At 41.4% G+C, this 26,863-nt stretch overlaps 2 protein-coding genes and 1 pseudogene across 10 annotated transcripts in view; 2 read left to right on the top strand and 1 right to left on the bottom strand.

Moving 5' to 3' along the window:
• PPP6C (protein phosphatase 6 catalytic subunit) overlaps positions 1–18,150 on the top strand; it is a 41,883-nt gene extending 23,733 nt beyond the window's left edge. For all 3 annotated transcript variants that reach the window (XM_054501319.2, XM_054501318.2, XM_063650324.1), the window contains 5 exons: positions 6,416–6,481; positions 8,933–9,074; positions 13,318–13,397; positions 13,561–13,770; positions 17,355–18,150. In XM_054501319.2, coding sequence (XP_054357294.1) covers positions 6,416–6,481; positions 8,933–9,074; positions 13,318–13,397; positions 13,561–13,770; positions 17,355–17,603 — 747 coding nt within the window. In that variant the 3' untranslated portion in view covers positions 17,604–18,150. The remainder of the gene's footprint in view (positions 1–6,415; positions 6,482–8,932; positions 9,075–13,317; positions 13,398–13,560; positions 13,771–17,354) is intronic.
• On the bottom strand, positions 15,703–17,152 carry LOC129043939 (ribose-phosphate pyrophosphokinase 1-like; annotated as a pseudogene).
• Positions 18,151–23,765: 5,615 nt separating the features above from the next.
• SCAI (suppressor of cancer cell invasion) overlaps positions 23,766–26,863 on the top strand; it is a 193,076-nt gene continuing 189,978 nt past the window's right edge. For 4 of the 7 annotated variants that reach the window (XR_010123426.1, XR_010123425.1, XR_008504460.2 and 1 more), the window contains exons 1-2: positions 23,779–23,928; positions 24,631–24,675. Coding sequence is in view for 2 of the 7 variants with exons in the window: in XM_054500083.2 (XP_054356058.1) it covers positions 23,876–23,928; positions 24,631–24,675 (98 nt within the window). In the remaining 5 variants the exon portion in view is untranslated. Of the gene's footprint in view, positions 23,929–24,630; positions 24,676–26,863 lie in introns of those variants that run through there. The other 3 variants (XM_054500083.2, XM_054500081.2, XM_063650322.1) reach the window with 2 other exon arrangements.

The following is a 26,863-nucleotide window of genomic DNA, read 5'->3' as shown; positions in this document are numbered from 1 at the left end:
TCAGCATCCTGAGTAGCTGGGACTACAGGCATGCACCACCACGCCTGTCTGATTTTTGTATTTTTAGTAGAGATGGGATTTTGCCCTGTTGGCCAGGCTGGTCTCGAACTCCTGGCCTCTTGTGATCCACCTGCCTCAGCCTCCCAGAGTGCTGGGACTACAGGTGTGAGCCACTGTACCTGGCCCCCATCTCTAAAAATATTAAAAAGAAAAAAATTAGTCAGGCTTGGTGGTGTGAGTCTGTAAGTCCTAGCCCCTCAAGAGGCTAAGGTGGGAGCATTGCTTGAGCCCAGGAGTTTGAGGCTGTAGTCAGCTATTATTGTGCCACTGCACTCCAGCCTGGGCAACAGAGTGAGACCCCATCTAAAAAGAAAAAGAAAAAAGTCCGTGTGATGAAATGGGAAGTATGCATAAAGCATATCTACTGCATGCTGAAGAAAGATAGTTTACTCAAGGAAAAGTAGTTGTGGGTTGGGCACGGTGGCTCACACCTGCACTTTGGAAGGCCAAGATGGGCAGATCACCTGAGGTCAGGAGTTCAAGATCAGCCTGGCCAACATGGCAAAACCCCATCTTTAGTAAAAAAAAATAACAAAAATTTGCCAGGTGTGGTGGGTGCCTGTAATCCCAGCTACTCAGGGACTAAGGCAGGGAAAATTACTTGAACCAGGGAGGCGGATGTTGCAGTAAGCTGAGATCTCACCATTGCACTCCAGCCTGGGTGACAGAGCGAGACTGTGCTCAAAAAAAAAAAAAAAAAAATACTTGTGAAATTCTTTGAGTCATGAGTTAAAATAACTGCTTTTTTATGGAACACTATTTTTACTTGAGAATGACTGACAAACTGTGATTATTTAGACTTGGGTATTTGGCAACTATATTTGCAAAAGTGAACGAAGTGGGCCAGTCACTTCAAGGAGAACAATTGACAGTATTTGTTGCCGATGACAAAATTTGAATTTACTAATGAAAAATTGGAATTTTGGAAAATCTGAGTCCACCACTATGGGGCTAACAGTTTCTGACACTTAAAAGACTTTCCTGAGATGAGATGAGCAGTGATATTAACAAATATGGTTTTTTGATGATATAAAATGCAATGTCATTTTCATTTTTCAAATTACTAGTTTACCATTTACTCAAAGTATAAGATAACAAATGTAACAGGGTATGAAAGATCACTATTATAGGCCAGGCCTGGTGACTCACACCTGCAATCCCAGCACTTTGGAAGGCCGTGGCAAGCGGATCGCTTGAGCCCAGGAGTTTGAGACCAGCCTGAGCAACATGGTGAAACCCTGTCTCTACTAAAAATACAAAAATTAGCTAGGCGTGGAGGTACGTGCCTGTAATCTCGGCTACTTAGGTGGCTGAGGCATGAGAATTGCTTGAACTTGGGAGATGGAGGTTGCACCGAGCCGAGAATGTGCCACTGTACTCCAGCCTGGACAACAGGGAGAGACCCTGTCTCCAAAAAAAAAAAAAGCAGAAGATTACTGTTATGGTTTCAGATTTCGTATTGCAATTAACTTTTAAATGTCATAAACTGCCACTTGTCAAATTTTGGTACAGTATTTAAAGAATATGCACAGTTACCTGAAAATGTTATTAAAATACTCCTTCCTTTTGTAACTGCATATCTTTGTGAAGCTGGATTTTCTTCATCTGCTTTACTTAGTATATTCCCAACAGACTGAATGCAGAGGCAAGTTCTAAGAGTAGCCATGTTCTATTTAGCCAGACATTGAAGAGATTTGTGAAAATGTAAAACAATGTGAATTCTCCTCTCACTAAACAATTTTTTTGTTTTGGAGAAGTTAATATTTCATTAAAATGTGTTTGTGATACTTTTTGATGGGTATGTTATTGATTTTTTTTTTTGAGATGGAGTTTCACTCTTGTCACCCAGACTGCAGTGCAATGGTGTGATCTCAGCTCACTGCAACCTGTGTCTCCCGGGTTCAAGCGATTCTCCTGCCTCAGCCTCCCAAGTAGCTGGGATTACAGGTGTGAGTCACCGTGCCTGGCCTATGTTATTAATTTTTAAAAATTCATTTAAATATTTAAAACTTCTGGGTTTTAATCTCTAATATGGTAAATACTGATTTGTAAAACTTACGTAAAAGATTTTGAGGACCTCTGGTTTTTAAGATCACAAATGAATCCTGAAACCAAAAAGTTTGAGAACTACTGGGCAGACTGGATGTTTCCTTGCCTCTGATAAAAAAAAAAAATTCCACTTCCCAGCCGGGCGCGGTTGCTCACGCCTGTAATCCCAGCACTGTGGGAGGCCGAGGCGGGCAGATCACGAGGTCAAGAGAGCGAGACCATCCTGGCCAATGTGGTGAAACCATGTCTCTACTAAAAATACAAAAATTAGCTGGGCGTGGTGGCACATGCCTGTAGTCCCACTTACTCAGGAGGCTGAGGCAGGACAATGACGTGAACCTGGGAGGTGGAGGTTGCAGTGAGCCAAGATCACGCCACTGCACTCCAGTCTGGGTGACAGAGCGAGACTCCGTCTCAAAAAAAAAAAAAAAAAAAAAATCCATTTCCCAGGCTGGGTAAAGTGGTACATGCCTGTAGTTCCAGCTACTCAGGAGGCTGAGGTGTGAGGATTCCTTGATTGCAAAAGTTTGAGACCAACCTGGGCAATATAGTGAGCCGCCATATCAAAAATAATGATAATTAAAGAAAAAAAATCTACTTCTCAAGATTGTTTTTGGTTTAAAATGGGAGCAGAGTGTCTGAAATATGAAAAACATAGAGTAGCTGGGTGCAGTGGCTCACGCCTGTAATCCTAGCACTTTGGGAGGCTGAGGCGGGCAGATTACCTGAGGTGAGGGGTTTAAGAACAACCTGGCCAATGTGGCGAAACCCTTTCTCCACAAAAAAGTACAAAAATTAGGCAGGTGTAGTGGCACGTGCCTGTAGTCCCAGCTACTTGGGAGGCTGAGGCAGGAGGATTGCTTGAACCCAGGAGCCAGATGCAGCAGTGAGCTGAGATTGCACCACTGGACTCCAGGCTGGGTAACAGAGTGAGACTCCATCTCAAAAAAACAAAAAACAAAAAAGAGAGAGCGAGGGAGAGACGTAGAGTAGATGGTAGGTATTATTATTTTATTTGATGATGAGGTAGGTGTCTAGTAATGTAGGATGAAAATAGGGCCGGGTGCTGTGGCTCACGCCTGTAATCCTAGCATTTGGGAAACTGAAGTGGGTGGATCACCTGAGGTCAGGAGTTCGAGATCTGCCTGGCCAACATGGTGAAACCCTGTCTTTACTAAAAATACAGAAATTAGCGGGGGTGCGGTGGCAGGTACCTTAATCCTAGCTACTCGGGAGGCTGAGGCAGGAAAATCACTTGAACCCAGGAGGTGGAGGTTGCAGTGAGCTGAGATCATGCCATTGCACTCCAGCCTGGATAACAAGAATGAAACTCCGTCTCAAAAAAAAAAAGAATTGCCCAAGTTCTCAGGAAATGGGAACCTATGTATCACTGATAGAGAATATTTAATTGTCTACATGTGTGTCTGGTAAATACAAACTTTAAAAGCTTTTGTTTAAGAACAGATATCTGGCCAGGAGTAGTGGCTCACGCCTGTAATCCCAGCACTTTGGGAGGCCGAGGCGGGCGCATCACGAGGTCAGGAGTTCAGGACCAGCCTGACCAACATGGTGAAACCCCGTCTGTACTAAAAATACAAAAATTAGCTGGGGCTGTTGGCGCATGCCTGTAATCCCAGCTACTCGGGAGGCTGAGGCAGGAGAATCACTTGAACCTGGGAGGCGGAGGATGCAGTGAGCCGAGATCGCACCATTGCATTCCATCCTGGGCAACAGAGTGAGACTCTGTCTCAAAAAAACAAAACAAAACAAAGCAAAAAACAGATATCTGTAAACATCAATAGAAAAGTTTAAGGATACTCTTCTACCATATTTTTATTAAAAAACTGACTTAACAAAACTTTTTAATGTTCACTTCCTGACTTTGTGTATATACCTACTCAATTTTTTACATAATAGAATTGTATAGTTACAGGTATAGTTTTGTGTTCCACTCTTTTCCCTAATGATTTTTGCATTTTGCTACATGGTTTTCGTCATAATTATTATTCATGGCCTCATAAGGTCCTTGAGTTGCTAGATCTTAATTTAAGATAGACACTTACGTTAGTCATGAAGGCTGTTTCTTTTGATATTTTAAATGATGTCATAACACTTTTTTTTTTTTTTTTGAGACAGAGTCTTGCTGTGTCATCCAGGCTGGAATGCAGTGGCACCATCCTGGCTCACTATAACCTGTGTCTCCCAGGTTCAAGTGATTCTCCTGCCTCAGCCTCCTGAGGTAGCTGGGACTACAGGTGCCTGCCGCCACACCTGGCTAATTTTTGTATTTTTAGTAGAGACTGGGTTTTGCCATGTTGGCCAGGCTGGTCTCGAACTCCTGACCTCAGGTGATCCACCCGCCTTGGCCTCCCAAATTGCTGGGATTACAGGCGTGAGCCTCTGTGCTTGGCCCACTTTTTTTTTTTTTTTTTTTGAGATGGAGTCTTTCTCTGTCACCCAGGCTAGAGTGCAGTGGCGTGATCTTGGCTTACTGCAACCTCCACCTCTCAGGTTCAAGTAATTCTCCTGCCTCAGCCTCCCGAGTAGCAGGGATTGATTACAGGTACCCACCATGATGCCCAGCTAATTTTTGTATTTTTAGTAGAGACAGGGTTTCACCATGTTGGACCCAGCTGGTCTCGAACTCCTGACCTCAGGTGATCCACCTGCCTCAGCCTCCCACAATGCTGGGATTACAAGTGTGAGCCACTGTGCCCAGACCATAACACTTTTTTTTTTTTTTTTGGGACAGAATCTTGCTCTGTTGCCCAGGCTGGAGTGCAGTGGCGTGATCTTGGCTCACTGCAACCTCTGCCTCCTGGGCTCAAGCAATTCTTGTGCCTCAGCCTCCCAGGTAGCTGGGATTACAGGTGCAGGCCACCACCCCTGGATAATTTTTGTATTTTTAGTAGAGATGGGGTTTTACCACGTTGGCTAAGCTGGTCTTGAACTCCTAACCTCAAGTGATCTGCCTGCCTGGGACTCCCAAAGCGCTGGGATTACAGGCGTGAGCTCCCAAAGTTCCAGGATTACAGGTGCGAGCAGCCCGACCTGTTAGCTAATTTTCAGAAGATAGATACATTTTATATTAAGCTTCCTAAAGTTGTTTTTTTTTTTTGACCGACTTTTTAGACTTATGGAACATTGTTGTAAAAGGCGTTACTTTATTTCTTTCAGTAGTTAACATTTCACTTTCAGTTTTCTTCACTTTGACTAAGATTCCTATTAAGTGTTAAAAAGTTTAAATGATAATTTTATTTCAAGTGTAAAAGATGAATGTGTTAGAAGTTGTTAGTTGTAGTTGGTCCGATGTATTGTAGTCAATTCCCTTAATCCAAAATCATTTTTTTTCCAGAAAAACTGTAATGCTTTCTTTGGAAATTAGGGCTAGGATAATAATCTAGTTGACTGAAATTTGACAAATGCACAATTTGCCAGTTACCAAATTTCAGTCAAATAGAAATATGATGAAATATGATTGGGTGTCAATGGATCACACTTGTAATCCCAGCACTTTGGGAGACTGAGGTGGGAGGATTGCCTGAAGCCAGTAGTTTGAGACCAGCTTGGGCAAAAAAGCGAGACCCTGTCTCTATAAAAATTTGCTGGGCATGGTGGTGTGTAACTGTGGTCCTAGCTACTGAGGAGGGCAAGGTAGGAGGATCACTTGAGCCCAGGAATTTGTGGCTGCAGTGAGTTATGATTGCACCACTGCATTCCGGCCTGGGTAACAGAGCCAAACCCTGTCTTAAAACCAAAAACAAAAAATATGATGAAATATATAATTTTTTTTAACTGATCATTGAGAACACACTCCATGGCTGTGGAGCCTGAGGGTATATAAATCGAACTGTAGAATGTGGGAAGATCTCTATATAACACTGTGAAGTGTCATGTAAGTTCAGTTTGGAAGAAAAAGAGGTATCCACTTGTTTCTGTAATCTTTTGTCTCATTAAAATAGATACAGAATTTGGGTGGGCTGTTAGATTAGTTTACTGAGAAATTAGACAATTGATAAAGGTTGTCAGAATTCTCAAGAGATAGATGGGGAGATGTATGAAAGAAAATGAGAAAGGGAAGCCTATGATAATAATCTGGGAGTGACTTTATGGTAACTGAGCTTTATTTAGTGCTTTTTTTAGGCTTGAGAACTGTGTGCTTGGCAGTTTGGCTTACGCTTTATTTCTTAAAAATGTAAATATTTGGAGTCCTCTTAGCTGCTTCTTTACACATTTCACTCTCAGTTTTGTTGCTTTGCTTCTTAACAGGAATTTGTAATCAGCATATATTGCATTTCTTTTATAGTTTTATGACCTTTGTGAACTGTTCAGAACTGGAGGTCAGGTTCCTGACACAAACTACATATTTATGGTATGTAAACATCAGTGATATCAAGTGCTTGTTTAAAATGGAAAGGATCTGACTTATTAAATGTAAATTGCATAATAATTCTTTACCATGTGACAGTCCCTATTTCAGTATATGAAAAGGTGTGTATTAGTCTGTTTTCACGCGGCTGATAAAGACATACCTGAGACTGGGCAATTTACAAAAGAGGTTTAATGGACTTAACAGTTTCATATGGCTGGAGAGGCCTCACAATCATGCAGAAGGCAAGGAGGACCAAGTCACATCTTACGTGGATGGCGGCAGGCAAAGAGAGAGAGACTGTGCAGGGATCTCTTGTTTTTAAAACCATCAGATCTTAGGAGACTTACTGTCATGAGAACAGCACAGGAAAGACTTGCCCCCATGATTCAATTACTTTCCATCGAGTCCCTCCCACAACATGTGGGAATTTAAGATGAGATTTGGGTGGGGACACAGCCAAACCATATCAAGGTGATTGTATACTTTTCTACATATAACTATGTCCTCTAATTAATTGCCTTAGTAAGCCACTGTAGATAGGGTTGGGTTGTAGCTGTCAGTAATGGTTGGGCCTAAAAAATAACCCAGAACACCTGGTTTAAGGCAAAAATCTTCAATTGAGTATTATTTATTCAAACTTTTCCAGCATTCATTTTTATCTCTCGTTAATCTATGGATGGATGAATATACACACATAAACATTTGCTGTAGATGTTTGCTTTTCTTTTGGAATGTAATGTTACTGTTGAAGTTTTTCTGGATCCTTCTCTCATTATCTTTCCTTCTGAAAGTTTCTGGGTCACTTTCTTATTTTTTTTTTGAGACGGAGTCTCGCTCTGTTGCCAGGCTGGAGTGCAGTGGTGTGGTTGGCTTACTGCAACCTCTGCCTCCTGGTTTCAAGCGATTCTCTTGCCTCAGCCTCCCGAGTAGCTGGGATTACAGGCGTGTACCACCATGCCCAGCTAATTTTTGTATTTTTAGTAGAGACAGGATTTCATCATGTTGGCCAGGATGGTCTGGATCTCTTGAACTCGTGATCCACCCACCTCGGCACCTGCCTTGGCCTCCCAAAGTGCTGGGATTACAGGGGTGAGCCACTACGCCGGCCACTTTCCTATTCTTTCAGCTGTTTTCCTATTGGTGTAATATTGGCCCAAGTCAGACATTAATGAGAAGTGTAAATAGTATGTTATCGTATATGGTTGTTAAATGCAAAACTGAACCTAGAACGCTGTTATAATTATGGTATTTGCTTTTACAAAAAAAAATTTTTTCTTCAAGTAGGCAGCTCTTCCAGTACAGTTAAAATGATTCTTAAAATAGCAAATTATTTTACCTGGGCATGGTGGTACACGCCTGTAGTCCCAGCTACTTGGGAGGCTGAGGTGGGATGATTGTTTAAGCTCAGGAGTTCTAGACCAACCTGGGCAACATAGTGAGACCCCATCTCTAAAAAAGAAAAAAAAAAAGATTGAATTTTTAAAAATTAAATTACTTGGCCAGGTGCAGTGGCTCACTCCTGTAATCCCAGCACTTTGGGAGGCCGAGGCAGGTGGATCACCTGAGGTCAGGAGTTTGAGACCAGCCTGACCAACGTGGAGAAACCCCGTCTCTACTGAAAAAAAAAAAAAATACAAAATTAGCCGGGCTTGGTGGTGCATGCCTGTAATCCCAGCTACTCAGGAAGCTGAGGTGGGAGAATCACTTGAACCCAGGAAGCAGAGGTTGCAGTGAGCCAAGATCACGCCATTGTGCTCCAGCCTGGGTAACAAGAGTGAAACTCCATCTAAAAAAAAAAAAAATTACTTAAAAAATACTGGTTAACAGATGACCAAATCAACTAACGTAGGTAATAGAGGATTGAAAAAATGGTGGTTTTGCCAGGTGTGGTGGCTCACGTCTATAATCCCAGCATTTTGGGAGGCCGAGGCGTGTGGATCACAAGGTCAGGAGTTTGAGACCAGCCTGACCAACCTGGTGAAACCCCCGTCTCTACAAAAAATACAAAAATCAGCCAGGGGTGGTGGCGGCGTGTACCTGTAATCCCAGCTACTCAGGAGGCTGAGGCAGGAGAATAGCTTGAACCCAGGAGGCGGAGGTTGCAGTGAACCAAGATTGTGCCACTGCACTCCAGCCTGGGTGAGAGAGTGATACTCTGTCTCAAAAAAAGAAAAAAAGAAAAAAAAAAGGTGGTTTTTTTCAGGGAAAGTTTTTGAGAGAATGGCACAGCAGATTCTTGTAGATTTCCATGGAATCAAAAATCTTGTTTCTATAAACATTTAATAGAAAAAATTTGTTTACGTCTTTTTTTTGTTAAAATCAAATTTCCAAATAATTCAGTATGTAACTCTTTATTGTGGTTATGAACTATGAGTTTGTACAGTTTAATATAATTTGAAAAGAATATTGTGGCTATTGTATTGTTTGTAACTGTAAACTTTTACTTCACAGGGTGATTTTGTAGACAGAGGTTACTATAGTTTGGAGACCTTCACTTACCTTCTCGCATTAAAGGCTAAATGGCCTGATCGTATTACACTTTTGCGAGGAAATCATGAGAGTAGACAGATAACACAGGTCTATGGATTTTATGGTAAGAATTCCTATTTCTCTGATTCTGAATATTATTTTACTTTCCTCTTTGGAAAACAAAGCTACACAAGTCATACACACGCTTTATGTATATTATTTTCCCCACATCTTCACTCCTTCACTCCTCCCAAACAATTGAAAATCTAATGCTCGAGAGGAGATCACTGTTAACTTTTTGGTGTGCATCTTTCTAGATCTGTGCCTCAAAGTGTAGCTGGAATCACCTGGGTTCTCATTAAAAATGTAGATTGTGGGCCGGGTGGGGTGGTTCACACCTGTAATCTCAGCACTTCGGCAGGCGGATCACAAGATCAGGAGATCGAGACCATCCTGACCAATATGGTGAAATCCCGTCTCTTCTGAAAATACAAAAATGAGCTGGGTGTGGTGGTGTGTGCATGTAATCCCAGTTACTCGGGAGGCTGAGGCAGGAGAATTGCTTGAACCAAGGAGTCGGAGTTTGTGGTGAGCCGACATCATGCCACAGCACTCCAGCCTGGCGACATAGGGAGACTCCGTCTCAAAAAAAAAAAAAAAGAAAAAAAAAAGTAGATTGCTGGGCCTCACTACAGATTTATTAATCAAAATATTAATCAAAATATTTTGGAGTGGGAATCTAGAATCTGCTGAAGGTGAATGTTCTGCACAAATTTGAGAGTCCATTCTCATCTATTTTGTGTGTGTGTGTGTGTGTGTGTGTTTATGTGTGTTTATATATGTACAAACGCACACTAAAATGGGGACATACCTGATTTTTTCACTTTATTAATGTTATTTTCATGGCTGCATCATATACCATATGGATGTACCATAATTGATGTATCAGTTTTTCCTCTATCATTGGACTTTAGAGTTGTTTTTAAGCTGCTGTTATACATCCTTTTACATATATCTCTGTATGCTCACTCCAGAGAATGCTAGGACCTCAGGGATCAGAAGCAGAACTTAGTCATAAAAAGCAAAATAGGCCAGGCGCAGTGGCTAACCCCTGTAATCCCAGCACTTTGGGAGGCCGAGGCGGGCGGATCACCTGAGGTCAGGAGTTCGAAACCAGCCTGGCCAACTAAACCCCGTCTCTACTAAAAATACAAAAATTAGCCGGGCACTGGTAGGGGGAGGGGGGAGGGATAGCATTAGGAGACATACCTGATGTAAATGACGAGTTAATGGGTGCAGCACACCAACATGACACATGTATACATATGTAAAAGACCAGCACGTTGTGCACATGTACCCTAGAACTTAAAGTATAATAATAAAAAAAATTTAGCCGGGCATGGTGGTGGGGGCCTGTAATCCCAGTTACTCGGGAGACTGAGGCAGGGAGAACTGATTGAACCCAGGAGGCGGAGGTTGCAGTGAGCCAAGATCACGCCATTGCACTCCAGCCTGGGCAACTGAGCCAGACTCCGTCTCAAGAAAGGAAAAAAAGCAAACTAGCTAATTCTCTAAAACTTTTATTTGGTTGAAAGATAGAGAGAGAGAGAGAAAGAGAGCTTATTAGGAAGCCCCTTCAGGGAAATAGAACTGTCAAGATTATGAATTTGGATTTTCCTTGAGCACAATTAGGACAGATATCAAGAGATTTGGAAACATTAATTGCAGAACCCTTTAGATTTAAATTTTATATTTTGAATTATCTCCTTTCATTATAAAGATAGGCTGGGCTGGGTGTGGTGGCTCATGCCTGTAATCCCAGCACTTTGGGAGGCTGAGGCAGGCAGATCACAAGGTCAGGAGATCGAGACCATCTTGGCCAACATGGTGAAACCCTGTCTCTACTTAAAATACAAAAATTAGCTGGGCATGATGGCGCTTGCCTGTAGTCCCAGCTATTCGGGAGGCTGAGGCAGGAGAATCCCTTGAACCCGGGAGGCGGAGGTTGCAGTGAGCCGAGATTGCACCATTGCACTCCAGCCTGGATGACAGCGAGGCTGTCTCAAAACGAAACAAAACAAAGATAATCTGAACTCTCTTACTCTTCGGTTTGTCTGCCATTATCAGTTAGAGAAATTTTGAGAATTTATTGTTTTTATATAATTTTTTTAATACGTGTAAAGTTAGATAATATTTGTCTCCTTTCTACAAGTTACTTCTTATTTTCATTCACAAAATAAACACCAATTGAAATACAACTTTTGGATTCTTTTGCAAAATAATCAATATTTTGGATAACGTACTGTGATATTAGCTCAGTGAAAACAATACTAAAACTGATGTTATAAAAACACACACACCTCCTATATATATGTAACTAATGCTACATGTATAATATATAAAATACATATTGTTATATATGACTAATATATGACTTTTTTTTTTTTTTTTGAGACGGAGTCTCACTCTGTCACCCAGGCTGGAGTGCAGTGGTGCAATCTCCGCTCACTGCAAGCTCTGCCTACTGGGTTCACGCCATTCTCCTGCCTCAGCCTGCCAAGTAGCTGGGACTACAGGCGCCCGCCACCACGCCCGGCTAATTTTTTTGTATTTTTTAGTAGAGACAGGGTTTCATCGTGTTAGCCAGGATGGTCTCAATCTCCTGACTTCGTGATCCACCCTCCTCAGCCTCCCAAAGTGCTGGGATTACAGGCATGAGGCACCGCGTCCAGCCATATGACATATGTTTTGAATAAGATAATTTTAGTTATTATAGGACTTATATTGATTTTCAAGGAATAAAATATCCCTATATGACTTTACACTGGGCCTTCAGTTCACACTGATAAAACACATACTGGGCAGTTACTATTGAGCCAAGTTCAAGATCCCTGCCTGCAACCTGAGCTCATTGTTAGGGCTCTCTTATGGCAACTTTACATAACAATCTTGCTTCACATAGATATATAATTGAGAAAATCTTGGGGATTGGTCATAACCTGCAGACTTTTTTCCTGTATCATTTTCAGCTTCACTTAAGGCAATAGTGATATGTCAGGTTTTTTTTCTAAAATTATAGAAGAAGCCAAAGTACAGAGCTTCCATGGTGTTAACAAAAGAAGTGTGTACCCTATTAACTATGTAGACAGTCAGGGTACAGTGGCTCACATCTGTAATCTCAGCACGGTGGGAGGCTGAGGTAGGAGGATTGCTTGAGCTCAGGAGTTCAAGACCAACCTGGACAACATAGGGAGACCCCCATCTCTACCAGAAATAAAATTAGCCAGGTGTGGTGGCACTTGCCTGTAGTTCCAGCTATTCAGAAGGGTGAGGTGGTAGGGTCGCTTGAACCCAAGTAGTTGAGGTTGCAGTGAGCTGTGATCGCGCCACTGCTGATTGTGCCACTGTATTCCAACTTGGGCAATAGAGTGAGACCTTGTCTCAAAAACAAAAAAACTATGTAGGCAGCAGAAAGAGTGTTCAACTGAGAATTTGTAAGAACCTGATTGGCAATCTGTCCTCAGTTGTGATCCACTGAAGCTCAAGTGTTTAGTCACACAATTTGCAGAAAATCTCAGAAGAGACAACCTAGCCCTGAGAAGAGTTAGGAATTGCTCATGCTCCTATAACTAAGGGTCCTCTAATTTGTTTGATCTGTTTATCCTGCTAGAATTGTCTCCTTAAATAAATTTATCTGCTTACCAGAATTGCCTAATATTAATATAACTGTCAAAACATTTGCTTCAGGTTGTGTGAAATTAGTATTTAACTCTTCTAATGATAGCATTTTGGCTAATAATTTCAGCTGCTTCTTAGGTCCATTCTAGGAATGAAGAGCAGTACTACATCCTTAGGAAATACAGTCATGTGCCACATAATGACATTTCAGTCGATGATGGACTGTATATATCAGTGGTCCCATAGATATAATGGAGCTGAAAAATTCCTGTTGCACAAATACTTACCATTGTGTTACTATTTCCTTATGATATTTAGTACAGTTACATGCTGTACAAGTTTATAGCCTAGGAGCAATAGGCTATATCATATTGCCTAGGTGTGTAGTAGGCTAGACCATCTAGGTTTATGTAAGGACATCCGATGATGTTCACACAACGATGAAATCACCTAACAATGCATTTTTTAGAATGTATCCCCATGGTTAAGGGACATATAACTCTATGTAGTTAGTCACTAGCGTTCTTTTGGCTGTATGTGGAGGTCCTAGCAGGACTAAATATGTGTCATATCTTGCTATCCTAGTTTAAGCTGAATTTCTGTTGTACTGAAGGCTGCTCTAGTATTGGATATATTGTTTATTTTTATTGGCAGATTCATTAATTAAAACCCTTCTGTTTCTTTCACAGATGAGTGCCAAACCAAATATGGAAATGCTAATGCCTGGAGATACTGTACCAAAGTTTTTGACATGCTCACAGTAGCAGCTGTAAGTTTCTATTTTTAAAGTCTCATGTATGTTCCTGCCAATAACACATTGCATATTTTTATCTAGTTGTCATCTCAATTATATTGATATCTTTAGTATTCATTGATGAATTTAGATATGCCTGAGGTTATATGTTCAACTCTTTGTTATCATTTTTTGCTAGTTAATAGATGAGCAGATTTTGTGTGTCCATGGTGGTTTATCTCCCGATATCAAAACACTGGATCAAATTCGAACCATCGAACGGAATCAGGAAATTCCTCATAAAGGCGCATTTTGTGATCTGGTTTGGTCAGATCCTGAAGATGTGGATACTTGGGCTATCAGTCCCCGAGGAGCAGGTTGGCTTTTTGGAGCAAAGGTCACAAATGAGGTAAAGCCAACATTTTTGGAAAAGTAATTTGTGGATTGCTAATGGGCTGCATAGAGAACTATGGTGGCCCTAGATAACAAACTTGTAGTCTAGCTTACTCAAAATATGGTGGCTGTGGATATTAAATTTCTAGTTAAGTTAGTAACATATGTCTTTCTTTAATGGTTAAATAAGATGACACAGTGAAAGCACCTGCTCCAGCATCCATTTGGTAATAATGTATAAAGTAAATGTTCTTTCCTTTTTTTTTTTTTTTTTTGAGATGGAGTCTTGCTCTGTCGCCTAGGCAGGAGTGTAGTGGCGTGATCTTGGCTCACTGCAACCTCTGCCTCCCAGGTTCAAGCCATTCTCCTGCCTCAGCCTCCTGAGTAGCTGGGACCACAGGCGTGCGCCACCATGCCCGGCTAATTTTTATATTCTTAGTAGAGATGGGGTTTCACTGTGTTGGCTAGGCTGGTCTTGAACTCCTGACCTCAGGTGATCCACCCGCCTCAGCCTCCCAAAGTGCTGGGATTATATGCGTGAGCCACCGCACCCGGCCAGCCCCTTTCCTTTCAAGTACTATAGTTAAGTAACAAAATGGCAAGACCAAGATAGGCAATACTTTTTTTTTTTTTTTAAAGACCTCAAATCACGCAGATACAGACACTTTATTAGTTTCCTCTACAAGAGACAATAACATGAATCTTTTTTTTTGAGACAAGAGTTTCGCTCATGTTGCCCAGGCTGGAGTACAATGGTGCAATCTCAGCTGACTGCAACCTCTGCCTCCTGGGTTCAAGTGATTCTCCTGTCTCAGCCTCCTGAGTAGCTGGGATTACAGGTGTGCACCACCACACCTGGTTAATTTTGTATTTTTAGTAGAGACGGGGTTTCACCATGTTGGTGATGCTGGTCTCGAACTCCTGACCTCAGGTCATCTGCCCACCTTGGTCTCCCAAAGTGCTGGGATGACAGGCGTGAGCCACCAAGCCCGGCCTATGTCAATCTTTTTTTTTTTTTTTTTTTTTTAAAACAGAAATCTCTGTTCACTTGAAAAGCCAAATAGATCCAAAGAAGGAAGATGAAAATTAAATACTTAAATTAATCAAAAGGCACTATGATACCACCTAAAACCTACTGCCACAGTGGTAGTAGACTAAGGAAGATCAAGCTACAGCAAATCATGTAATGTGAATGTTAGCGATTACATAGCAGGAAGCACATTTGCTTTCCAGAAGACTACGGTACAGTGTTCATTTGGGCCCAAGAGGATATTTGGCCAGGAAAGGATCAAGATGGATGAAGGTAAAGCCAAATCAAAGGAGTAGGTACAAAAGAGAATCCAAGCTACATAGTCAAGCAGATAATGATGGATCAGACTTCTTCCTTCCAAGAAACATTTGCTGCACTGTGCTGCCTCCCCCCTCAACCACCCTCCACCCCCTACCCCATGGCTGCTCAAGCCCAACTGCCTACTCCTGCCTTACAGGGTGCTCAGCCACCGGGACTAGGTTTGGGGTTGCCCAGGGCTCTTGCCATAATTTAGCATAGACCTTGGGGATTGGGTTGGCTTTGTTGCTGGTTGTTCTCAACAAAGAAAACCCTGAAGCATTCACATGCAGAGTAGTCTGAGCTTCTCCAATCACAGTCAAACACCCCCACACAACATCCTCAAAAGTCTGAAATCTTGCAACAGCTGAGCGATAGTTAAAGCTGCAAGGCTCACAGAATCATCAAGGAAGCCAGAATGAGACAATGCAGATAGGAAGTCCCAGCAGTTAATCTCAATCCTTCTTTCTCCATTTCGGATAAGCTCAGACATACCTGATGTGGGATATAGAAAGCTACACTGGAGCAAGCTGGGTCTTCTGCTGAATTCGTCATCAAATACCAAGGGAAAACAAGGGGTGGGGTGGATTTTATTCTTAAAAAGCCTCAGAAGTTACTGTATTATAAAGGGACATGACTGAATAGGTAAGAAACGGATTCTTCATTGTGAATTTTCCTGATGGCTTCTTCAAGGCTCATAGAGATGTTGATCACCTGTATTTTGGAGCGGTGCTTCATCTTGTCCTCCTGGGGTATGTAATTGGTGACTACTACTGCTTTAAAGCATGCGTTGTTGATGCGAGAAATAGCTGGACCAGAGAAGATTCTGTGAGTCAAGATAGCATAAACTCTGGTGACTCCAGCCGAGAGAAGTTTGTCAGCTGTATGGTAGATTGTGCCACAAGTGTCAACCATATCATCCACAAGGATAGCCACCAGATCCTTCACATCTCCCACAAGCACCATGCGGTCCACTTCATTGGCCTTTGTGAATCAAGGCAAAGTCCACATTCAGCCTGTCTGCAATGGAGGTCACTCTCTTAGCTCCACCAGCATCAGATGAAACAACAGTGCAGTTCTTCTGCTCAGAGATATTCTCCCTTATCCACTTCAGGACACCTGGCTCTGTACAGATAGTCCACTGGGTTATCAAAAAAGCCCTGAATTTGAGAAGCATGTAGGTCCATGGTGATAATAGGATCTGCACCTGCTACAGATAGCATGTTTGCAACAAGCTTGGCTGAGATTGTCACCTGACTCTTGTCTTTCTTATCCTGCTGGGCATAAGGGAAGCATGGGATGACTGCAGTAAGCTGGCTCGCTGAAGCAGTCTTGCAGGTATTAGTCATGATCAAAGGAACCATTAAATTGTCATTGATTTCGCCACAACCACTCTGAATGATGTAGACATCCTTTCCACGTACACTTTTGCCAATTTCCACACAGGTCTCCTAGTTGCTGAATTTCTTAGTCACTACCTTGCCGAGCTCCAGGCCCAGGCGGTCAGCAGTTTTCTGAGATAAGCCCTGGTGGGAGCTGTCGCTGAAGATTTTGATATTCAGGATCCTGGCCAACTACCCTAAGCACTCTTCACTAAGCGATCACTGCTGCTGCAGAGACTGGAAGCGAAGTTGGCCCAGAGACTCAATACTAACCTCTTTGCGATGCTACTCCGCCATCTTCAAGATAGGCAATACTTTGAACTTTGAACTGTTTTCAATTAAACATACACACACACACACCCCCCCCCACACACACACACCCACACACACCCCTTATATTGGGAAGCGCTCCAGCATCATAATGAAGTCAAAAAACTAGATTCTGATCCTGCATCATTTAGATAAGTTATTTATCTAGTCTGAGCTTTTGTTTCCTTAAGTTGCAAAAGAATAATCTCTTTCGGAATTATGGCAACATCTACATATACTAAACCTTCAGTAAATTGTAGATACTGATAGCAATATCTTTATTATTAAATCAGAAAACACAAAATTTTGTTTCATAGTACCTATTGAATGCTTTTTCTTCCAGAAATTTCTAACTATTTATGTAGCTATACAGTTTCCATAGTTGTGCAGTTGACTCAGGCCAAAATTGCTGTTTGCCTAAACTTATTAAATTATTGGAGATAATTATAGAGTGGGTTCTATAATCATGATGCCTTTAGTAGTAATAGGATTTGGTATTTTATTTAAATGATTATTTTCTTACGTATGTAGGCTGATTGTTTTTTAAGTGCTAAATACTTACAGTGCCTTTCTAAATTGCAGTTTGTTCATATCAACAACTTAAAACTCATCTGCAGAGCACATCAACTAGTGCACGAAGGCTATAAATTTATGTTTGATGAGAAGCTGGTGACAGTATGGTCTGCTCCTAATTACTGCTATCGTTGTGGAAATATTGCTTCGATCATGGTCTTCAAAGATGTAAATACAAGAGAACCAAAGTTATTCCGGGCAGTTCCAGATTCAGAACGTGTTATTCCTCCCAGAACGACAACGCCGTATTTCCTTTGAGGCCTTCGCCCATCCTGCTGACCCATTTTTCTTCCCTCTTCTTACCCCAATTTTCTTGTATTACCCTCTATAATATACTTTTTATTGAGCACTTTGCTGCTGAAATGCTGCCTCTTGCCTTTTTTTTTTTTTAAATTTTAAATTATCTAAATTTATTGTTTGTTGTGGTGTCTATAGCAAAGTTTTTCTATCAATTTTCCCCCATCCCATCCCCACCCTGGACTCATTTGAGAAGACTTGAGAAATGTCTTGATACTCACACTGCTGCATGTAGCTCTTGCTTATTTACTGGTCTGGGAAACAGGATGTGTTTCCTTTTTTTAAAAGCCAATTGACAGATTACACCTGAATACTCCTCCTTTTGTATCATTCAGCCTTTTGTTTTAGTTTGGTAAGTTTTAAGAAATTTCAGCAGCAAAGTTGTTATTCAGTGGGCACGATGGACTCCAAATGCCTCAAGTTATGTATACCTGTCCCAGATGTAAACTTCATTGTCCTTTGTTGGATGATATTTTAAATGGATATAAAATAAATTGGTCTAAAGGGCTGCCCTCCTTGTTGTGTTTTTAAATTTTAGTTAAAAACTGCTACAGCTTATGACTTTGTACATTAAGATAATTGTATTGATCTTTTTTTCAGATTCCTTGTATTTTTTAATAAAGTAATCTTAAAACTCAGATAGGTTAAGTGTTAGAAATTTTAAACAGCTTACATTGTTAGCGTAAAGTTATCTTTTCTTTTTTCCTAATCAGAGTTCTTGACCCTTTGGTTATTGAGTTTAAAACTTCAATTGAAATTCAATAGTATTTATTTTTAAAAAAAATCACTAAACTGTGCCTAAAGAACATAACTGCCATATTAATGTTTTGGTTTATATCCTCTATAGTAATAGAAAAACATTTAATACTTGTAATGCTGATGTGTTAATTTGATACCAGTTGAGTAGAATGTGATCAATCCAGTTTACAATCTATCGTGAGTATTATTAACTAAAATCTATGTACTTTTCAATAGGAATCATTCTTCTCTTGCTGTAACACTTGACCTTAACTTTTAGAAAGTGTTCATTTTTAAACTGCAACTGGAAAGGTTGAAAAGTTAGGACTCTTGTATTTGTGAACTGTAATCTGAAGCAGATTATTTAAAGTGTAGAAAAAGAAACAAGTTGTTCTTTTTTGCAAAGGTCTGTGATACCATATTTCAGCTTTGTGTAAGTAATTTGAATATCCAAAGGGTTGTGATGATCAGTTCTTAATCCTAGCCACTAGACTACCAGGGACAATGATGATCAGTTCTTAATATGCAACTGTCCACTTCATAAGGACAAGTATTCCAGTATCTCTTATGACTGTAGTCATAAATGATGTTGGAATGTACATTTTGTGAAATAGTTGGTATCCCTTTACTATAATTAATTTTTGTTATTCCAGGAAATACTTGTGAAGCCAGCCAATTAATAAAGCACTTTAGCATCTGTTCAGGTAGTTTTGAAAACCAACTTTTCCCCTTCAGGATAAGAACTTCCAGGTTACCTAAAAATGCAATAAAAAATCTTTATAGTCTAAGCTTCTTGGCATATAATTTTTCATCAGGGTTTTCTTTTATTAAATGAGCACAATACTGTTTTGATTTAATTTTTTTCCCTCAAACCACCCAGCTCCTTACATAGTTTTTAATTATATAGCTATATGAAAGAGGTGGCTAAGACATTTGCTGCACACACTTGAACTAATGTTGGGTCAGTAGCTTCGTGTTACTGCCCTGACCCCAGTGTAATTCAGGTGGAAAGGTATTTTTATCTTACAGGGATATGTAGCTATGTATTTTACTAATTGTGAAACACTGGAAATTAACGATGCAGACAACTTGGTGTGGTCTTTGAACAGCTCTCTGCAGTATTTTTTTTTTCCTGTTACCATAAATTGTATTTAAGTGCTTGCTTTCCACTTAAGTTGTACCAATAGAACCGGTAACTCCCAGCCCTCCCTGTTTGACACTCCTTAGCTTAGATTGATGTAGTTGTTTTTGTTATCCCTATAATGTGACTTTTATTTTTAAGTCATCGTGTACTGCATTTGTTTGTCACTAGTTGGGCACGTGCCAATAATATTCTCTCCATTCCTTAACTGCCATCTCTGTTTTGCCTGATTTCTCTTCAACTGAATAATGGCTTTTTGCATGGAAAAAATAGTTTTTACTATTAGACATGTAAAGGGAAGAGAGAGCTAATGTATTGGACTTTGTGAGCCTACAAGGAATATTTTGGATCCCTCCAATAAATAAGGGCTATGTACTATATGTACTAGATAGAGTAATTGTGGTGGAAGATACTTGCAAGTCATAGATTTATGGGCAGGAGGATTTGTTACTCCCTGTATCTAGGCTGAATGTAAACTCCCTTATGTTGTATCAATGGGGGTAAAAACTATTTTTATTTGCCTATGATATATTTGGTTTCTAATAAAGTGCCCTAGGCTCTAGTGAGAACTGTCTACTTTGAATTGCCATTTACTCCCTTTCCTCATTTGGCCGATATGCTCTTGGCTAGCTTTTTATAAGTTAATGTGTTTCCCCAAAAAGTTTCACTACTTTATGTTCATTTGAGTGTGATCCTAAAACACCTGGATCAACAGTACATCTCATATGCATCAGCTCCTATTCTGTCTGGATGTCTAGAACTGTTGGAAGATTTTGATGTCGTAAGCCCTAGGTTTTGCTTTGGGAAATAAGGTTTGAAATATTGTTCATTGCATTAAGATTTGTGTGTGTTTGCTTTGTAAGCCCAGCACCAGGTTTTGGAAAATGCCTGTACTGTGAAAGCAAATCAGGACTCTTTCTGAGCCTCTTTCATTGTCAAAATAGAATCACTTTCCATCAGCTTCCAGGAAATTGTGTATCTGGAGTCGAAGAGATTTAACATCAAGAATCCAGATTTTTAAATGTAATTGTTTTTTAAATGCTAATGTTTGTAAAGCACCTTCAGTTCTTCGGATGAAAGGTGCTATATTCCCTCAGTGTAAATTAATAAAAAGATTATAGGAAGTTTGTCAAAAAATTTAATGCATAGTCTGTAGTATGTCCTGACAAGAAGTTAGCATTTTATATAAGAAATTAAAAAATGCTTATTCCTCCACTTGGTTGCTTGACTGGTGAACAAAAGTGAAACTTTCTTTTTTGTTTTGCATTTGACTCTGAGCTAAGTTCCAACTCTTTAAAGGCAATGTTTATTGTTACAACCTCGATCCAGTGCCCAGAACTATGCTTCATGAGATCATCACAACTCTTTAAATTGTATATTTACAGTGTGCAGTGATGCTGATGAAATACACAGTAGTAAGCCAAAAAGAAACATTTGGAAAGTCCCCTAGCATGATGCCAGACACACTAGATGCTTGGGGAAGGTTGGTTCTGCATTCCCCTCCTGTTAGTTTTCTATTTCCCTATCAATTTATTGGTGAATTTGTGCCTTTACCCTCATGAGAGTAGGCTTATGCTGGCTTAGATCATTCAAATGTTTTCTTAATTCAAAAATGCATGACATTTATAGATTTGTGTTGTCAACAAAAATACTACATAAGTATATTCCACTCAATCCCTAGGTACCCACTATGCTCAGCAGCACTCTGCTTTTGTATACAAATGGTGGGTTATAAAAGACTGCATGGAGGCATTATGGAATAGCACAGGCTTTGGGATCAGATCTAGGTGAAAACCCCAGCTCTGTCATGCAGTAAGAGCAACTAACCTGTATACAGCATATATAGCTAAATTGTTACGTTCTCTATTTTGTGATGCCCTTGCTATATGGGTCTATGACTATATTACCTTTAATTTTTTTTTCTTGGTAGAGATGGGGTCTCCCTATGTTGCCCAGGCTAGTCTTGAACTCCCGGCTGAAGAGATCCTCCTATCTTGGCCTTCCAAAGCACTGGGATTACAAGCATAAGCTACTGTGCCCAGCCCAAACTTTTATAAAATTAATTAATTTTGTTCATCCTTCTCTAGAACTTTTTTCCCCCTAGATGAGGAAATAGGCTTAGAGAGGATAGGTGACTTGTCTAACATTGCACAGCAGAGCTGGAACTTGAATCCCTAGAGGACACACCAGAGTACATCTTTAGCCCTCCATTTTAAGCAATATTGGTTATTGTAGCTGTGTAACCCTGAACAAATTGAATTTTCTGAATCTTAAGTTTCTGTGTCTAAAATAAGAATATCAGACAGGGTTAATCTCACTATTAAAAATAGCACACACAAAGCACCCAGTATCTGGTCCAAAGCTGCCTTTTATTAAGGGCTCATACTCATAGGCCATTTGTTCAAATTCATTGTAGTTGGGAAGAATAATCCAAGGTAATGTATAATTGCTAACATAGTGTAGATTTTGTAAGTAAAACACATCTGGAGAAGGAAATGTTTGATGTAGGATGGAGTAATTGGGGAAGATAAAGAGGAAGTGTGAATTAAATGTGGACTGGAATGATGGGATTTGTCTTACAGAGTAAAAATAAGCAGAGATCAGTTGGACACAATGTGAAGACTCGAGGATCCTTTTTGGGAAGGCGTAAGAAATGAATAGCTCCTGTTCTATTGACAATATCTGCCATATATCAGTGAGGATGGGTCAATTATGGAAGATGCTAAAAAGCAGGCAATGGATTTTTAATAAGGAATATAATAGATGTATTTCAAGATTACTTCCCTAGTGAGTTGATGATCCCCCTTCGTCTGACACAAATTATTCTGGAGTTCTTTCCTCTCTCTGGCTTGATAATATGGGTGGAAACTGTTGGTTGAGATTGAGGTGATTTGTGGTTCTGTGACTTTAGGATTACATGAAATACTAATTTGGGGGACCAACAGAGATTTGACATTTTTTCTTTTTCAAAGCAATTTTTCAAATCCCACTACAATTTACCATCAGTATTACTTCATACATGGAAAGTCATTTTACCATTAAAGATGTAGGTAGGACCATCTCAGAAGAAAAGACAGCTCTTTACACCAAATACATTTGGTTTTGTGAAAAACTAGTATCCTAATTTTTGCCATTTATGGAGATAAATGAGAGATTTTCCCCACCCCAATGTTGACATGTACTACTCGAGGCTGTCATATTATTGAGGCATAAAAGATGTTCTAATAAAATGGAAGTGACTTAAGAGAAAGTTTTATGCCTCCTCCCAACTCTGAACAGATGCTGAGAATTTACCAAACAAGTTCACACAGGAGTAGAGATTTAGAGAGGCCTTCCCACCTTCAAGAATTTTATAATATTTTAATGAGCCGAGTCTTATTTTCAAGGATGGCTTTGTTAAAGCAGAAGAAGGGTAACTAATTATGCTTATGAAAGGCAGTTTTGCATGCTTGTTTGTCAAAAAATACAGTACAATTTATTTTAAAATTGATTAATTGGTGTAGAACTTGCAATGGTCACAGAATCAGGATGGTCAGCTTACATTCAGGGATCACATTTGTCCAGGCTCAAAATGGAACACGTTGCTTTTAGTATGGAATTGGTTCTGTTTGTAGTGCTGATTTTTCTTTCATGGTAATTAAAAAAAATCTTACTTTCTTAAAAGCCTGCACCCAAGCTAGTGAGGTTTTCTGCAGAGGATTGAGCATCCAAACCATGCTTTATTTTGGTGGATAATCTTACAGTTTTCTGGCTGGGTCCTTTTTGAGGGGTAGCTGTGAGCTGTGAGACAATTTCAGCAAGATGTAGGGACAAGGATCGCACTGGAGGTGGCTTAAAAGGAAACACGTTTGTGAGAGTTGCCTCACTCTCACCTGCTAGAGGAAATTGGGAGATTTCAGGGCTTGTTTTCGGTCCTGGCGTGGTGCAGAGGTGGAGGGGCGCCAGCAGGTGTGTGGTATGCAGGACGCAGAGCCAGGAGAACCTGGGGCAGGTGTCTGGAGCCGGGGGTGCAGTTCCTACTTTTCGGCGCATGGTGGCGCTCGGGTCTCCTCCGGCCCTGCTAGCAATCTCTAAGGCACCTCCGCTGCCACCTGCAGTCTCAACCAAACCTCTGGGTGGGCAGCGCGGGATGTGACGGGCCGAGCGTCCAATCGACTGACATGTTTCCGTCCACACTGCTGCTCTAGCCAATGGGAGCCGAGGAGAGGCGCGGGGGAGGCGGGCCCCGCGGCAAGCCTGGCAGAGGCGCGAGGCCCTCCTCCCGCCTCTCCGCCTACTCCAGCCTCCGCCGCCTCAGCTTCCCGAGCGAGCCCTGCGGCCGCCGGAGCAGCTCCCGCGGCGGAGCAGGAGCCGGATGGTCAGAGGAGCCCGGCAGCCCCAGCAGCCGCGGAGTCGCCTGGCCCCCAGGTGCGGGGGCTGGGTGGAGGCCGGGGTTGGGGATGGGGTGGGGGCCAGGGAGCGGGCCCAGGGGCAGCGGCTCGGAGTCGTGGAGCATTCGGGTCGCAGAGACCGGAGGGGCGGGGGGTACAGGCTGGGGGGACCTGGGGGGCGCCTGCAGGCGGCGGCGCGGGCTGGGCGCGATCGCATCCTCGAGGCCAGGTGAGAGGGGCGTGTGAGGGAAGGGGCGCCGAGGGGTGAGGCTGGCGGCGCAGGGCCGGGAGGGGCAAGGCGCGCGCACCTCTGGAGGGGCCGTGGAATGCGGGGGTCGCCGGGCCCGGAGAGGCGGGGCGTGGAGGGGGCAGTGCACGGTCGGGAGCGGATGGGCACAGGAAAGGGGAGGCTAGGGGGGCTTGCGGGGGTGACGAGGCAGACAATGAGTAGGTGGAGGTGGGTGATTTTGGGGAGCTGGGCTGTGACGAGCAGGGGTTGAGGATGGGGTGAGGGACCAGGAAGGTTTGAGCTCAGGGGGAATTGGGGGAACGGTGAGTCCCAGGAGTGCTAGGTCTTGGTAAATAGGGGAAACAGGGCATGAGGCGTTTGTAAGGTCAGATCTGGGCTTGGCGAGCCTGTGGTCCCAGAGGGTGGTCTGTTCTTGACTGGCACGGTAGCGCCAGGAGATGTTTTCTTGTATGTTACTTTTAGTTACCGTGTTATTTGTTTGGTCTGCAGACTGACTGGCACAGTGGAGAAACCGCCTCGAAAACGGAGAAGCAGGTAAGGTAGTGCCTTCCTATTTTGCTTCATGTTTTTCTTTTTGCTTGGCTGCACCTGTGCCGTACTGCATACTTGTACACTGTCAGTAGATGAAGTTTCTTATTTATTCCCCTTTTAAAAGAATATAACCACATGCATGATTTTTCTTTTGAGGACTTCAAATTACTACCTCTACAGTCGATTTTTTTTTTTTTTTTTTTGGTATCTAAGATAATGTGGGAAATCTTGAGAAATCCTACTTTTTTACTTTTTGATGTTGTGTAAGGATCTCAGCTAGTTTTTTTTTTTTTTTTTTTTTTAACCTTAGCCATAATTTCATTTTCTCCAGCATCTCTGTTTAAAAAGCTCATCTTGGCTGGGGTGGCTCATGCCTTCAATCCCAGCACTTTGGGAGGCTGAGGCAGGAGGATCATTTGGGCCTGGGAGTTCAAGACCAGTCTGGGCAACAGAGCAAGACTCCGTCTCTACAAAAAATTGAAAACCTAGCTGGTCCCATAAATATATACACCTACTATGTACCCACAAAAACAAAAAATTAAAAAAACAAAAGCCAACTAGCTGAATGGGTGTTGTGGACCTGTAGTCCCAGCTTCTCAAGAGGCTGAGGTGGGAGGATTGCTTGAGCCCAGGAAGTCAAGGCTGCAGTGATGCAGTGAGCCGTGATCATGCCACTGCACTCCAGTGTGGGGAACACAGCAAGACCCTGCCTCAAAAAATAAACTAATTTTATTGAGCATCTACTATGTGCCAAGTACTGTGTACGAATGCTCTATATGTATCTTCTCCTATAATCCTCAAAGCACCCTAAGAGAATATGTAGTGTTGTCACTATTTTACAGAAGAGGGAACTGCGACACAGAGATGCCAAATATTTACCCAAAATCATGCATCTAGTAAAAGATAAAACCAGGATTTGAATCCAGACAGTCTGACTCCAGAGCTTAAGCTCTTAACTGTTATACCTTAATGCTGCTAATAAATATACAATTGAAAGTAGGTTTTCTTATTGCTTTATCTTTTGTCGTTGGACACTGTGTAGTTAACTCGAATGGTTGAACCTTTGGAAAATAGAAACAAAGAGTTTAAGTAGTCCACAAATAAAGTGAATTAGTTCTTGAGTAATGAAGATGAAGATATATTTATCACATAAACATTTTTGACTGCATTCCATGTGAAAGGTACTACATAGCAATTCTGTGTAGTCATTAGATGATTCCTTTTTCACAGATGTTGGCATTGACCTAGAGAAAGTAAGCTACTGTAGTTATGTGAACAGCAGGACTACTTTCATAGTTAATATCTGGCAAGTTATTGATGTTAATACACAGAAAACCTCAATAGTAAATAGACACGAAATGCTGATGGTGGAAGTGCTAACAGAGTTTCTTTGTCACACTTTAGGCCTGTACTGTCCAATCCAGTAACCATATGCAGGGTGAGCACTCAAAATGCATCTAGCATGACTGAGGAACTAAATTTTTAATTTTATTTAATTGTAATTAAATTAACTTGACAAACTGCTACTTGATCACCTATTGGAAAACGTTCAAGTATGTTTTGAACAACTTGGGTATGCGAGTCTGTATTTTTCATCCGTCATTTTATGAAATCTAAATATATATCAAATATTTCCAATGAGAATTTAGGGTCTGAAATGAGATAAGTATAAAATACACGCTAGATTTCAAGTTAGTACAAAACTTGAATAAATAAAATTTCTCAGTAACTTTTTATATTGATGACATAGTGAGATAATATTTTAGGTATATTGGATTAAATACTTTTTTTTTTTTTTTTTTGAGACAGGGTCTGGCTCTGTCACCCAGGCTGGAGTGCAGTGATGCAATCTCAGCGTACTGCAACCTCCACCTCCTGGGCTCAAGCCACCCAGCCAACTCAGCCTTTGGAGTAGCTGGGACTACAGGCGCCTGACACCTCACCCAGCTCTTTTTATTTTTTTTTGTAGAGACAAGGTTTGGCCATGTTGCCCAGGCTGGTCTCAAACTCCTGGGCTCAAATGATCCAACCACCTTGGCCTACTAAAGTGCTGTGATTACAAGTGTGAGCTGCCATGCCTGGCTGTAAATAAAATTATTACTCAAATTATTTTCACTTACTTTTTCCTGAGACAAAGTCTTACTTTGTTGCCCATACTGGAGTGCAGTGATGTGATCTTGGCTCACTGCAA

Source organism: Pongo pygmaeus, chromosome 13 (genome assembly GCF_028885625.2).
Source record: "Pongo pygmaeus isolate AG05252 chromosome 13, NHGRI_mPonPyg2-v2.0_pri, whole genome shotgun sequence".
NCBI classification, from domain to species: Eukaryota; Metazoa; Chordata; class Mammalia; order Primates; family Hominidae; genus Pongo; species Pongo pygmaeus.
This window is presented reverse-complemented; position numbering and strand designations above follow the sequence as displayed.